Raw genomic sequence first — 13,140 nt, 5'->3', positions numbered from 1 at the left:
TGCTAATTAGCAAATTCAGCAACAATGGCTGCATACATATTATGTATTAACAATTATGAAATTATTATATATAATCAATTATTCAGTTATGAGTTGTAACACCAGAATATTTTCAGCCTTGATTTGATAAAAAAGGGAAGCAATTTTAAAAGCTACTACCATCAAACTCCTACACTTCTCTCTGCACTAGACAAAAGTGACACATTATTAGTAAGGCTAAATTATAATTTACTTATTAATATTTTATTTCAGTTGACGCTATCATTTCAATAGGTACCGATATATATGTCATTAATTTTGTACATTTTTCAATAATATCTACAAAAAGAAAGTTGGAAAGTACCTATTAGAAGTTTCTAGTTAAAGAATATTTCATAACAGCTATTGGTATTCATACATGTTCTTTCAATACAAAGTAGTGAAAATTAAATATTTTCATTTCAACATAATTTACATTCCAGCAAGTAAATGAAATCAAAACTATATATATTTCTTTAAATTGTATCGTCCAGTTTATAACATTCCAAAATGAAAGGAGTGCAATACTTGTCATTTATCATAATAAGGCATATTAAAAATATTCCGACAAATTGTTCCCACAGGCCAGTGTAGAGGAGCATCGAATGGCCAAGAGTTTCAAGAATCTTAGACTTAACTCTAAGGACAATTAGAAGATTTGCATTTGTCAAGAATAAAGTCACGCCTTAAAGACAAGCTCAGTGGGCATTTGAAACAGATTTTTAGGCAGAAAATGGCTTTCAAAAGGTTCATTTTTCGTGTAACTGCAAAGCCCAATTGGGGAGAGACTTTCACGTTAATATGTAACGCAGGTAAAGTTTTCTTTTCCTTTGTGATAAAAACAACAACCTGTTTTGGAAAGAGTTAATAAAAAATGAAAAAAAAAAACCCTCAACAACAATAGTACAGTACAATATTACGAAATGTAATTAAACAAAAAATTCTTACACTTTCTTATGTGCTATACAATCGTATCAATACGTCTCTATCTGAACACAGCCGATGAACATGAGTATTGTAATATTTTTAAAATTTTCAAACCAATAATGTTAGCAAGGGGAGGCTATACATGTGAATAGTGAACTCTCGTCAGATTAACTTGAATTTGAATTAACATTTTTGTTCTTAACAGAAACATGGCTTTATCGTTGTTGTTTTTTTACATAGTACCAGTTGACTACTAGAAGAAATGGATTTGACGAAGACGAAGATAAATCATCTCCCCTTATCAGAACAGAAACAAAAAATTAATGACCTTGCATTATGTTAAACCTTTTTCAAAACGTCAATACGTCATTACTTAAAATAAAAGAATAATTCAGCACCTACACACAGGACACAGAAATTCATAACAACTACGCAATTATATCTCTATCGAGCTTTATTAATATGAATACCAAAGAGATTGGAGGATTTAAGCATAGTAATGATAGGTTAATGTATATAACGTATATAAAACTCCAAGATTTCTGGTCCATTTTGGGACTTTAACATTTCTTCATGGTAGCTAGGTGTTATCTATTTAACCACAAATCTCACACATTGATGAGAAAAATAATACTGTACGTTTAATCTACAATGTCTAAACATTTACATTCGATAATGGGGATAACTTCTAAATGATCTAATATATACTTCTATTACTGTAAGTTGTCTCCCTTGTCGCTTTTCTGTTCGGATTGGTAAAAAGTAAATAATGTATACTCTTTTTAAGAAAAAAAAAATGCTATATCAGAAAAGAAAGATCATTTTTTATTTAGTATATTAACGTATCGTGAGATTTTAAAAATAAAATAGCAATTCGCCTTTAAATGAGGCATTTTGGTGCATAATTTGTGTGTTGATTACACAGTTTTGTCTCATATAGATTATACAAAGTACAAGTATAGGTTATAGGTTAAATCTTAAATTCTTTAAATGGAGCTGATTAAAAGCGATGATTAAGTACTACACCTCACTAGAATCCAAGTTCATAAGTTACAGTATCCACATTTTTGGTGTAACATCTCCATATCTTTACATACATATGCATCATAACTAATCATCATCATCATCATCATCAAACTCCATTAGAGAAAGGGCTTGAGAGGCTCAAATCCTCTCTTGCATCATAACTAATGGTCAGCCTTGTCCAATGAGCTCTCGGAGATTTTACGATAAATAAAACAATGTCAAGGACACTCAATTGAACCTCCTAAATAGCTGCAAACTAAACAACAACGAATTGAGCTAAAATCTTAGCAATATTTCAATACCTAGCAGTCGATATCCGTATTAAATCTCCTATATTAGCACTAGTTATTTACCTAGTCTGTTTTTAAAACAGTATTAAACCATGGAGTGAAAGTCTCATAATTCCTTTATATTGAATTTATTGTGTGCTACATACGGAAGAACTTATAAAACATTGATTCTGCCTTGCTAAGAAATGCAGTTACAGTATAATACAACTTTAAAAAAAAATATAAGGTATCGACACTTCCTTTTATTTTGTACACAGGATACACCGAAAATCTGGTTTATTTTAGCTTTTCCGCCATATATGAAAATGTGTAAAAGAACGCTTTCTATTGTGAATGAACAGTTGTATCAGCACCTTTTCCTCCTGAGATTTATTGACCATCGCTACGTTTCAACGTAATGGATATGATGCACATGATGCTTTCTCAGTAGCTTGCTGTCTCGTATCTTCCATATCACTGCTCCGATCACTAGTAGCGATGCCACCAGGATGACCCCCGCGATGATCAGGCCCACCGCCAGGTCGGATATCCCGTTGCCTTCCGACAGAGCGTCCACCTCTTTGTAGCCCTCGGCCTCGCAGAGCACGAGGCAGTTGTCCACGATCAGCAAGCCTTCCGCGCTGCTGAGGGTGACGTCCACGTAGTGCATGGTCCTCATGTTGCTGGGCGAGCAGGAGGATTTGATCTCGGCCACGCAGTTGTTGTTCAGCTCGCAGAAGTGGTTCCCTTCTTTGCAGCTGACGTTGCTGGGAGAGTCGAACATGCAAGAGGTGACGCCTTTAGTGTCTTTGGTCAACCCTCCGGACTCGTCCATTATTTCGGATGTGCCGCCCGATGGATTAATGCGTACAATTGCTTGATTTCCGCTTCCCCTACACAGTGACAAATACAGTCTGAAAATACAGATAAATACAAAAAGAAGATTACCTTTCACGAATCGTACATTTTGGGAAAAAAACAATATCAGTATCAAGAGAAGAGTTTCAGCACAGTACATTTTATGGTCGTTGTGCTGGCCACATAACACCTACGTTAACCGTGGGGCACGGAAACAGATGGCCGTTACATCATCTGCCCCATAGATCTTAAAAGGGTACTTTACTTCACTTTTATTATTATTTCTGTTAATATATTTTCATAACATGTATTTCTCTGACATATTTTCCTAATATATTTCCACATGTAATCTTTAATCGAGATCTTGAGATTGATTTCTTTAAAATATTAAATTAATATTCTCACAGGCTTTGAGCTGTGATAGTTCTACACATTTTGTCCCTTGAAACAGCTATAAAATATATAACTCAAATATTTTTATACTATTTACAATCCATATATTTCTTCAAAGTCATATAACTCGATAAAGGAATAGCCATAAATAAATCTAGTTTCAAAACATACATCTATATTTTACAAGCATGATGTGTCTGAATAAATCCAGCTGCCAAAGTAACTCTGTTAAAATAGCCGGAAAGATTTTCTAGTCGTTATAATACTTGAGTCCGAGCGATTAGACTTTTTTGGTAGAAAATCTCTAACGCAGACTTATGGCTGGAACTTATAGCAGTGTTTTTTTTTTCTTATAACTTTTACCACTGGCGCCTCCCAAAACAGAACAAAAAATTCGATAGTGTCCCACTTAGCTACCTATGGTGGTGGCTGGAGGGTAGAGCTGTAAGGTCCCTCATAAGGCCTGTCTTTTTTCATGATAAGTAGGAAATAACTCTGTCATTCTTTGTCCAGGCATTCTATTAAACAACTAGCTGCACTGTAGAAACATGTCTTGTTTATATATTTATAGCTGCACTTCAGGCAATGTAGAAACATGTCTTGTTTATACAATTATATAATAAATTAGATTTAAAAAAAAAGAGAGAAATACGAAATGAACAATTGTATATTTCAGGTTTAAAAATACATTAGTATATTATTGAATAATATCTTAAAACAACGAACCAAATTTAAACATAGTGATAGTAATGTACACATCATTAAAAAATATATTGTTTAGTTTCTTTGCAACTAATTATTATTTTAGCTTTTATATAGCGCTTCTTTCATGCTTATAGCATGCTCAGAGCGCTTTTGGTCCAATCTCATTTGTGGACCATTGGAAGGGGGGGGGGAGAGGGTATCTAGGAGTTAGTTTTCGGTACTGCCTTTAGGCGCTCAGTAAACATAGCTCTGCCTGAGTAGGGTGTCGAACCTCTAGGTAGCCAAGCCAAGCCAAGTTGGCCTCTCGACCACGCTTCCAACCAATACTCTAGGCATTTCATGTTTTGATGGATGCAACTTTGCAGCTTCTATTGTGATTACACAGCTGTGGTCACAGGTATAGTAAACCGGTAACCAACTACAATGAGAAAATTTAAATAAGCAGAAACATTTTGCTTAGTTTGCCTGTTGAAATGTCCACTGTTAACAGTAACAAGTTCAAAGTAATGCATAGTATAAACTCGATAAAAATTAAAGGCCAAATGATCAACAAGATAGACCAGTACAAACGTTACACTACCCAGGCAAGTCTTCTCAGTCTCAACGGGGCGTTTGGTTCTAAAAGGTCATTAGAAGAGACGATTTGGCCGATTGGGAAGCAAAAAAAAAAAACAAAACGTTAAGGTGCCAAAGTACCAAATCCATTGCATTGACGGGGATGGAAGAACGCCCCAAGAAACATGTTCACACAGCGTTCCTTAAGGGACCGTTTTTATAGCGGACAACTACAAGGATGATGTGGAACAGAGAAGGAATTTGGACCAGTTTCCCAAGTATGCTCGACCTTTGGCCTTGCGTATAATCCCAACGTCTTTGAATACGAGCCATCGGTAATAGTGATGTAATCATTTACGTCTGCTTGTATCTTTCCCAGACGGAACATTTTTTCAGAAAAGCAGATAGAGACAAATTTCCATACTGGTTGGACTCCTAGAGTCTTAGACTCAACTCTTAGGATAATTCTAAAGAAAACGAAACTTTAAACTAGGTTTAAAACAACAACAAAGAAATACTGACGTAAGTCCTATGGAAAGACATATACCTCAAAGAGAGACTTACACGAGTATATAGTAGTAACTACATATTCCCTTAAGAAAAAAATCTGTCCCAAAAAGAGACTCACTCATATCTCAAAGAAAGACTTGCAAATGCCCTGAAAAAAAAAAGTTATATGCCCCAAAGAGGATTCATATATGCAAAGAGGATTCATATATGCCCCAAAGAGGAACTTATATATACCGCAAAGAACTAGTTACACATGATACAAACAAAACACTTTTACATTTGCTCGAAAGTTAGTAACGTGTGCCAAACAAGAACTCATAAAAGCCCCAAACGAATTTGTTGGGTAAAAAGAAACTTACATATGTCCTTCCGCGTCCTTTAACTTAGTGTCCAGATAGTCCTTAGTGTTCTCTTTGACAATGCGTATGGTCAGGTCCTGACTGGACTGGCCATGTACTATAGCTATCAGGCCTAGTAGTGCAGACAGACTGAAGAGCAGCACTGCTGCCATCTTGGATGTGCTTGGACACACTGCAAAGATATAATAACAAATTTATTACGTTAAAATTGACGTGGAACAATTGTTTTAATAAAGTATTTTCATACCTGGGCAGATTCATGAAGAGCAAGCTTTTTGGTGTTTCCCGTTTGCAGAATACGGAAATAATAGAGATAAGCGAGGTACTTTGATAAATCTTATGATTTATCTTTTACCTTGACCTTTACCTATCCCTTAGTCCGTTGGACCGTTGGGACACCATGCAAGATTCGTCGACCGCCTTTCTCCATTCCTCTCTGTCTTGCCTTAGTTAGAACCTCTTCCAGTGGCAGGCCCGTCGATTCCCATCGCTTTCTCTGTCTGCCTCTTTTTTTTTTCCTGGTACTGTTGCCTGAAGGAAGGTCTTTGCGAGCCCCGAAGATCTTGTAATATTGCCATAGACTTTTAGCTTGGGTTTTTTTTTTTACGATAGTTAGCAGGTTATCGTGGTGTTCGATCGCTGCAGTGACCCTGTCTCTAATCTTTTGGGTTGTGATGCGGTCTTTGAATGTGATACCTAGGATCCTTCTGGAGGATCCTTATAATTTATGTGTAATTAATAGGTACCCTTTACAACTGGGAGGCGCCCTAAAGATCACGAAATTCAATTCCCAGTCTTCATTAGGATTCGAAGCCGGGACCCTCCTGTTCGGAAGCTAGGCGCTTTACCACTCAGCCACCGCGCCTCCTCTTTTGCTTTAGCACAAGGTAATCTTTTAGAATAGCGTCCATGATTCCTTTAGACTTTTATCTATTTAACTCACAATTCGAATTTTCCCACAATCTTTCTCTATAGAATTTCTTACATTTGTTTCTTAGGTTCCCGAAACCATTTGATCGTCACCTCATTTCTTCACATCGCTTCTCTGTCTTGTTATCCCGTACATATTTTTTTTATGAATCGATCATTGTACATTGTACTGTCATTAATTCACAGTGGGAAAATTTCCAATTCTAAAATTATGTACCCTATATAGATTGTGGTAATATTTGTCTTTACTAGTAGATTGTTGTATACTTTAAGAAGAAACTGATATGAGTAAAACATTAGTGTGTACACGGAAGGTAATTAACAAGATACTCTAGTTAAATTTTCGCTTTTTTTTTGTGAGGCCTTCACTGATCCTAGATTTTTAATTTAAAAAAAATACAATTATTAAAGTATATATAAAAAAAAAACACCAACGAATGGGTTATGTTATGTCATGAAATAAACTGGGCATAAATGAGACTTAATTAGCCAACAAAAGATTATCTCCCCTTACGTAATGACTTAACAGAAACCAAATATGGAATAATTTATATAAGAGTATCTTTTTAATATGTTGTAGTAACTATCATACGTACAGTATATTAGTAATTTGCCCTAAATAATTGATACTGGTTGTAGGTGTTCACCTAAAAACACTGTATAAGTTTGGAATTATAAAAAAAAAAGACATACCCCCCCCCCCACCAGTGTACAAAACCTATTAGATGTATGTAAACAAATTATAAGCGAGATTGTTTGATTCACATTAAACTTACATATTGTGAATTAAATGAAAATGACACGTCAACGAATCTTACATTGTATATCTCAAATGCACTACATTTCCACTCGGCTGCAGTAAAATGTAATGAATATTTAAAACCTAGAATGAAGTTCAACTCTCTGTAGCGTCTGTCATGCTTGACTGCGTCAATGTAGTGTCTACAATCACTTCTATAAGTTGGTAGAGGTTGTACAACAAAAGAGAAGGGGGGGGGGAGCATTGCGTCTCGAAACTGGTAGTAGGTTAACCACAGACTGAAGAACTGGATAAGGCCAAGGCTAGCTTCCCCTCTATTTTCACAATACTGTTTTAAAAAAAAAATCTAGTCTTATCTCTGTTTAGTTATTTTTCAATTCATTGCTTAGGCTAACCTTTCTTTCCTTTGTTTGCCTATCTGATCCGACCTTTTATTTAAACTTCTATACGAATACCAAGTGCCAATGTCACTTAAAACAAGCAGTTCTCAAGCCTTGGTGTCACGTTTCAAGAGGTGGAGGTTCGCCAAGGCCTTAACCTTATCTTTAAAAAAAAAATATGTTAAAGTCTCTATTGTGTTCCATTTCATGTCAACAAAAAGTCTTTTTGACTTCCATAACATAAAATAACATCTTCTGACTTCCATAACATACAACAACATCTTCTGATTTACATAACATACAACAACATCTTCTGATTTACATAACACACAACATCTTCTGATTTACATAACATACAACAACATCTTCTGATTTACATAACATACAACATCTTCTGACTTCCATAACATACAACAACATCTTCTGATTTACATAACATACAACAACATCTTCTGATTTACATAACATGCAAGATCTTCTTTCATGCCAACAAAAGACGTAATGACTTTCAATTCATACAGCGACAAGACCTGACTTCCATAACAATGTCATGGCCTTCTGACTTTCATAACACCGACAGGACCTTCTGACTTCTATAAAAACAACAAGACCGTCTGACTTCTATAGAATCACCCATCACCACCTTCACATATCTCCTATTGAATAGGGTCAATTCTTGAGGTTGGTTTGTGTCACCACACATGATCTGTCGTGTATCTCTCTGGAGGTTCGTTTGTGTCACCACACATGATATGTCGTGTATCTCTCTCCCTTCCTTTCTGTCTCTCTTTTTCAGGATTAGGATCACTTCCATAATTAGTTCTAGCAAGGAGAGCCCTTCAATTCATTAACACAACAGGAAAATATTTTTGACCTGGAAATTTATCTAGAATAATTTGGTAGTTGCGAAGGACATTAAAGAGTTACTTCCTTTGTTTGGGACGTTTTTTTTTTACATAGTTTGTTTTGTGATTTTGTTTATAACATCACTGCTCCAACATTTTGTGGCTTAGGGACGCATACAATATTGACACAAGTGTCAAGAGCCTCACCAAACAAATCGTTGAACTCTATGGAACTGATCCATTTCGGCTTCATTATGGACACAGGGAAGAGGTTTCGACTGACCACATAGGAACGCTTCACTTGCAGGATATGGCAAGAACGCCTACGTTTGTGCACCATTAATTTAGACCATGTGTTAAGAACTCAACCCAGCAGGCTTTCTGTCCAGGGCTTTTGTAAGAGGGGATTTAGACCTCTGACTCAAATGGAGTTTGATGATGATAAAGAGCATACCTCAAATATACGTTTTTCTCACAGATAAACAAGCGATAACAATTAATGAAACTAATTTAGTAATAATATATATGTATACGAAATAATAATAAGGATATAAGAATATTATTATGTTACACTGAGTGTAAGTAATAAACAAACAACTAATGCATACAGAATGTATACAACTATAGGAATTGTCTTGCTATAAGCAACTTCACAACTGCTTTAATCATTAGCGGACATTGTAGTGCGGACATTGCTATGAGGATATAATTATGCGGACAATTAATTTCACTTGATCAAACAGATTAAAACAATTGGTTTTCCAAATTTTGTGTTTTGAAATTGGATGAATACATTATGTAATTCCCTGTTGTACTGAAGCTGAACTTCTTTCTCATTGGTTTAATACAGAAACAGATGATTTTACTATTTTACGTGTTCTGGAAAATTGTCTTTATATTTATCTCATTTCTTTTATCGTGACAAAAGTAGAGTTTAACTGGGTGCCATAATGTAAACAAAACAACTTAAGAACCAATCACATGCCCCCCCCCCCAAAAAAAAACATAAAAAAACATAAAAAAAAAACATAAAAAAACAAGCGTTAGAAAAGTTGCTTTCTTTTGTCTTCAGTTCATGGCGTGTAAATTTTGTTCTTTTTTTACAAGCCAAAGGAATGTCTTCCAGGATCTTGTTTTCTTTGTGTTCAGACCGCGTGACGATCAAGTCTTGGGTAATCCCTTATTGCAGAAACAACTGCACTGACGTATCTTCACAGGAATAGCTGTTGCGTGACAGTTTTAGACTGTTGACTATCAAGTCATTTCAAAAGACTTGGATTGTAATTAAAGGAAAGTAAAATTTAAAAAAAAAAAGTGCTTTTGCCGGCGACAGGAAAGCTATGCATTTTAGCTTTGACTGTATCTACTGCAAAATGTTGAATTATGGTTATAACATTACCAACGCTTTTAATTAAATGAACGATACTCTATAGAGATTAAGGTTCTCTCTCTCTTTCTCTCTCGCCTCCCCTTGGTGACGCCACTGAATAGATAGTTTTTTTGTTTTTTTTTTAAATCTGTAATAGGAGTAGAAGAAGAGTTTGAATATGAAATCGGCGCTCGAGGTCCAAAATCAGCCGACCATAGAAATAATAGTATATTTTTTTTTAATTCCAGTAGACCTGTATATATGTTGAGGACCATAAATCACAGTTTCAGTATTTACTTTATGTATACTCTATCTCTGGGAAGATTAACTATCACTCCAATGGTCTCCGTAAAACCTTTCAGTCATTTAGCCTCCTGTCTCTAACTCTAGACGTTCCTGAAGCATTTACCGTCCTTGACCTTGTCACCAGGCCTTAATCACTCTATGCGCAAACAAAAACATTTCAATAAAAACACGAAAAGCCTTAAAACCAGGGGCGTATTTCATTTCATTTCAAGTAAGGTATTTTTTTCTTTGGTAGGTAGATCAATTAGAAATACATAAGACGTTTATCATTCTTTGTCATTGTGTTGAAATCGAAGTCACTTGTTTATGTGGTACTTGATTATGGGATACGCGTAGGACGTAATCATCTTCTCTTTTGAAGTAACGTCTGTATTTTATAAGATAAGATGTTTGTGTAAAGTTGTGAGAATTGTGTAGTGATTTGTTGTCGTAACATTATCGTCACTGAAAGCGTCCTTCAAGCATATTATATACAGTGTATTTATACAGTGTATTAACAGTGGCGTAGCTAGGGTGGGGGGAGGAGGGGAGAGAATTTGAAAATCCCCCCTGGCCCCCACTTGAAGAGGGCCCCCAAATGAGTATTTTTTACATTAAATATTAAATATTACGCAAAATGCAGGGGCACCAACGACGTCAACCCCTCGGGCCCTCAAATGATGGAAAATTTCTAGCTACGCCCCTGTGTATTAAGTTTCTTATGGCAGCGTGTCAGTCGAGTGGTAAAGCTCTGGCCTTCAGAATCTGTTACGTGCGCATCATAGTGTGAATGTGGAATGGTGCGGATGCAGGGAAGGACTGGGTGTCAAAATCGGCCCGGGCATTTCTATAAAATTCGGCCCACAAATTCTCTATCATGTGATGGGCATCCATGTCTAGGTGTATCGGTCCTTAAAAATCATTGTTAAGTTTGATAATGTATCGATATGCATGCATACAGTGACCTCTATATCTTAATAAGCAACATAGCGTCTTTTTAAATCAGCAATTATGTAGGCCCTAAAGAGATGAAGCCTACTAGTAGCACTGTCTACATTCTACATTTTATTTTCGGAAAATGTGTTCGATTAAAAGAGTATTACACTGCAATGTCTGTGAAAGACTTTTTGTTTAAACACGACGCTCAGAGGGCCTTTTATAAAAAAAAAATAATAATGATAACATAATAAGGATATTATAAAACCTTTAACAACTTGATATGTGCCATAGTGACTTCGATCAGGCATTTCGGTGGCCCTACCGGCCCATTTGGGTACCGGCCCACCGGGCATTTGCCCAAATGCCCATATAGCCAGTCCGCCCCTGTGCGGATGCTTGTTAAAAAGAGGGAGACGGGGAATTCAAGATGGAAGAATATAAACTCAATAGTGTTGATAGCGTTAGTTATTAAATTAAGATTACATTAATTAAAAACTAGGATGTTGAAGTTTGTTGTTACTCATCTTTTGGAAGAGTGTCATCACGTAACAACACGTAACAGAATCGAATCTTTGGGAACGAGATTTTGAATTCGTGCATTTTAGGTCGCCCATGAGTCTACGAAACTGTAATGGATACCTGACATGAGTTTGCGAACGTAAAGTCGGTTGGTCTTTGTGATGGCCAGATGATACCCTCGTTAACCGTAGGCTATAGGAGCTGATCATTTTTACATCGTCTACACCAGGGGTTCTCCCCCTTTGGGGGTCGCGATCGCGACCCCTTTGGGGGTCGATCGACGATTTGCCAGGGGTCGCCTAAGACCATCGAAAATATGGATTGTTATTGTCTATTCTTCTATTGCTCTGTGTATGTAAGGGGGGGGGGGGGTCGCGGCAAAGTGAAGAATTGCAAAAAGGGGTAGCCGAGCTTAAAAGGTTGAGAACCGCTGGTCTACACCATAGATTTGCATTGTCTGAAAGGGGTATTTGACTTTTGAAAACTGAACAAGATCTAAATGTTATTTGTATTTCTGATTGACGTCATCAGTATCTTTGTCTTGAACACTTTTTGGTGTCGGCGTTGTTTGAATTGATGTATTGGTGCCGCATTAGGAGCCACTCTTTGGATTCAAGCCTAATACATTTAAATAACTGTCACCACCTCAAAGTTGGTGCCATAGAGTAGAAACCCTAATTCTGTATTGGGTATGTTAATTCCATATTGTGAATCTTATTCACAACCCATGTTGCACTAAGGTGAACACTTTTGACCTTAGGTGAACCAGTGAGTTAAAGGCAGTCAGTCCACATAGAGATCTTGTAGCAAGCACTTGTATTGAGTGACTTAAGATATAAGCAGTAGAGTTAGATGTTTAAAGTAGTTGGTTATAGAATAAGTACTAAGTTGTGATATTCATATATTACTGTTGGATTAATACTGACCATTCCTGGGTCGAGTTGTATGGTGTATTCACTATGTGGTGTTATATTAAACTTATTGTGTCTGCTACACCCAGCGTCATTTCATTATTCTGTGATTTGTAACAAGAACCCAATGTCACCACCACGCCTACATTGATAACCACAGCCACATTCATAACATATAAAAGAACATAGTGACATTAATGGTGTCAGAAGTGGTGTAAGAAAACGACATTTATGGTGTCAGAAGTGTCAGAAAATGACATCTTTGGTGTCAGAATAGTGTCAGAAGTGTCAGCAAACGATATTTTATGATATCAGAAGTGTCAGATCTACTAACTTAAAGGATTTATGAGCACCAGAGGAACAAGTCAAGAATTTTTTCCTATTGCTGTCAGAAGTATTTTAATACTACAGTTACTTACAGTAACATTTATACGGATATTTTTGAAGTTGGCAAGTGAACTATTTAGTTAACACATGAAAAAGTAACTCTAAAAAATATTTGTTTACACAAATCATGACGCCACTCAACGAGCGAGAAAGCTAAAACCTGATTATTACAGACTCTACTATTTTTCTCATTTG

The 13,140-nt window shown here is 36.2% G+C and overlaps 1 protein-coding gene across 2 annotated transcripts; it reads right to left on the bottom strand.

Moving 5' to 3' along the window:
- Positions 1-922: 922 nt before the first annotated feature.
- On the bottom strand, positions 923-7,521 carry LOC106069880 (uncharacterized). Of its 2 annotated transcripts, none has more exons than XM_056004180.1 (3): positions 7,369-7,521; positions 5,621-5,792; positions 923-3,154 (listed from the first exon to the last, which is right to left on the bottom strand). In XM_056004180.1, the coding sequence occupies exons 2-3, from the start codon at positions 5,770-5,772 to the stop codon at positions 2,644-2,646; spliced, it is 663 nt and encodes a 220-aa protein (XP_055860155.1). In that variant the 5' UTR covers positions 5,773-5,792; positions 7,369-7,521; the 3' UTR covers positions 923-2,643. The 2 variants fall into 2 exon arrangements, with proteins under 2 accessions (XP_055860155.1, XP_055860154.1); XM_056004179.1 differs by having other exon boundaries at positions 7,327-7,491.
- Positions 7,522-13,140: the final 5,619 nt, after the last annotated feature.

Source organism: Biomphalaria glabrata, chromosome 11 (genome assembly GCF_947242115.1).
Source record: "Biomphalaria glabrata chromosome 11, xgBioGlab47.1, whole genome shotgun sequence".
NCBI classification, from domain to species: Eukaryota; Metazoa; Mollusca; class Gastropoda; family Planorbidae; genus Biomphalaria; species Biomphalaria glabrata.
The sequence above is the reverse complement of the archived record's forward strand: the minus strand, read 5'-3'. Positions and strand labels throughout refer to the sequence as shown.

Coding starts and splice junctions, on each gene's coding strand:
- LOC106069880 (XM_056004180.1), bottom strand. CDS start 5,772: ATGGCAGCAGTGCTGCTCTTCAGTCTGTCTGCACTACTAGGCCTGATA. Junction 3,155..5,620: donor AAGGACGCGGAAGGACATAT/GTAAGTTTCTTT, acceptor CTGTATTTTCAG/ACTGTATTTGTCACTGTGTA.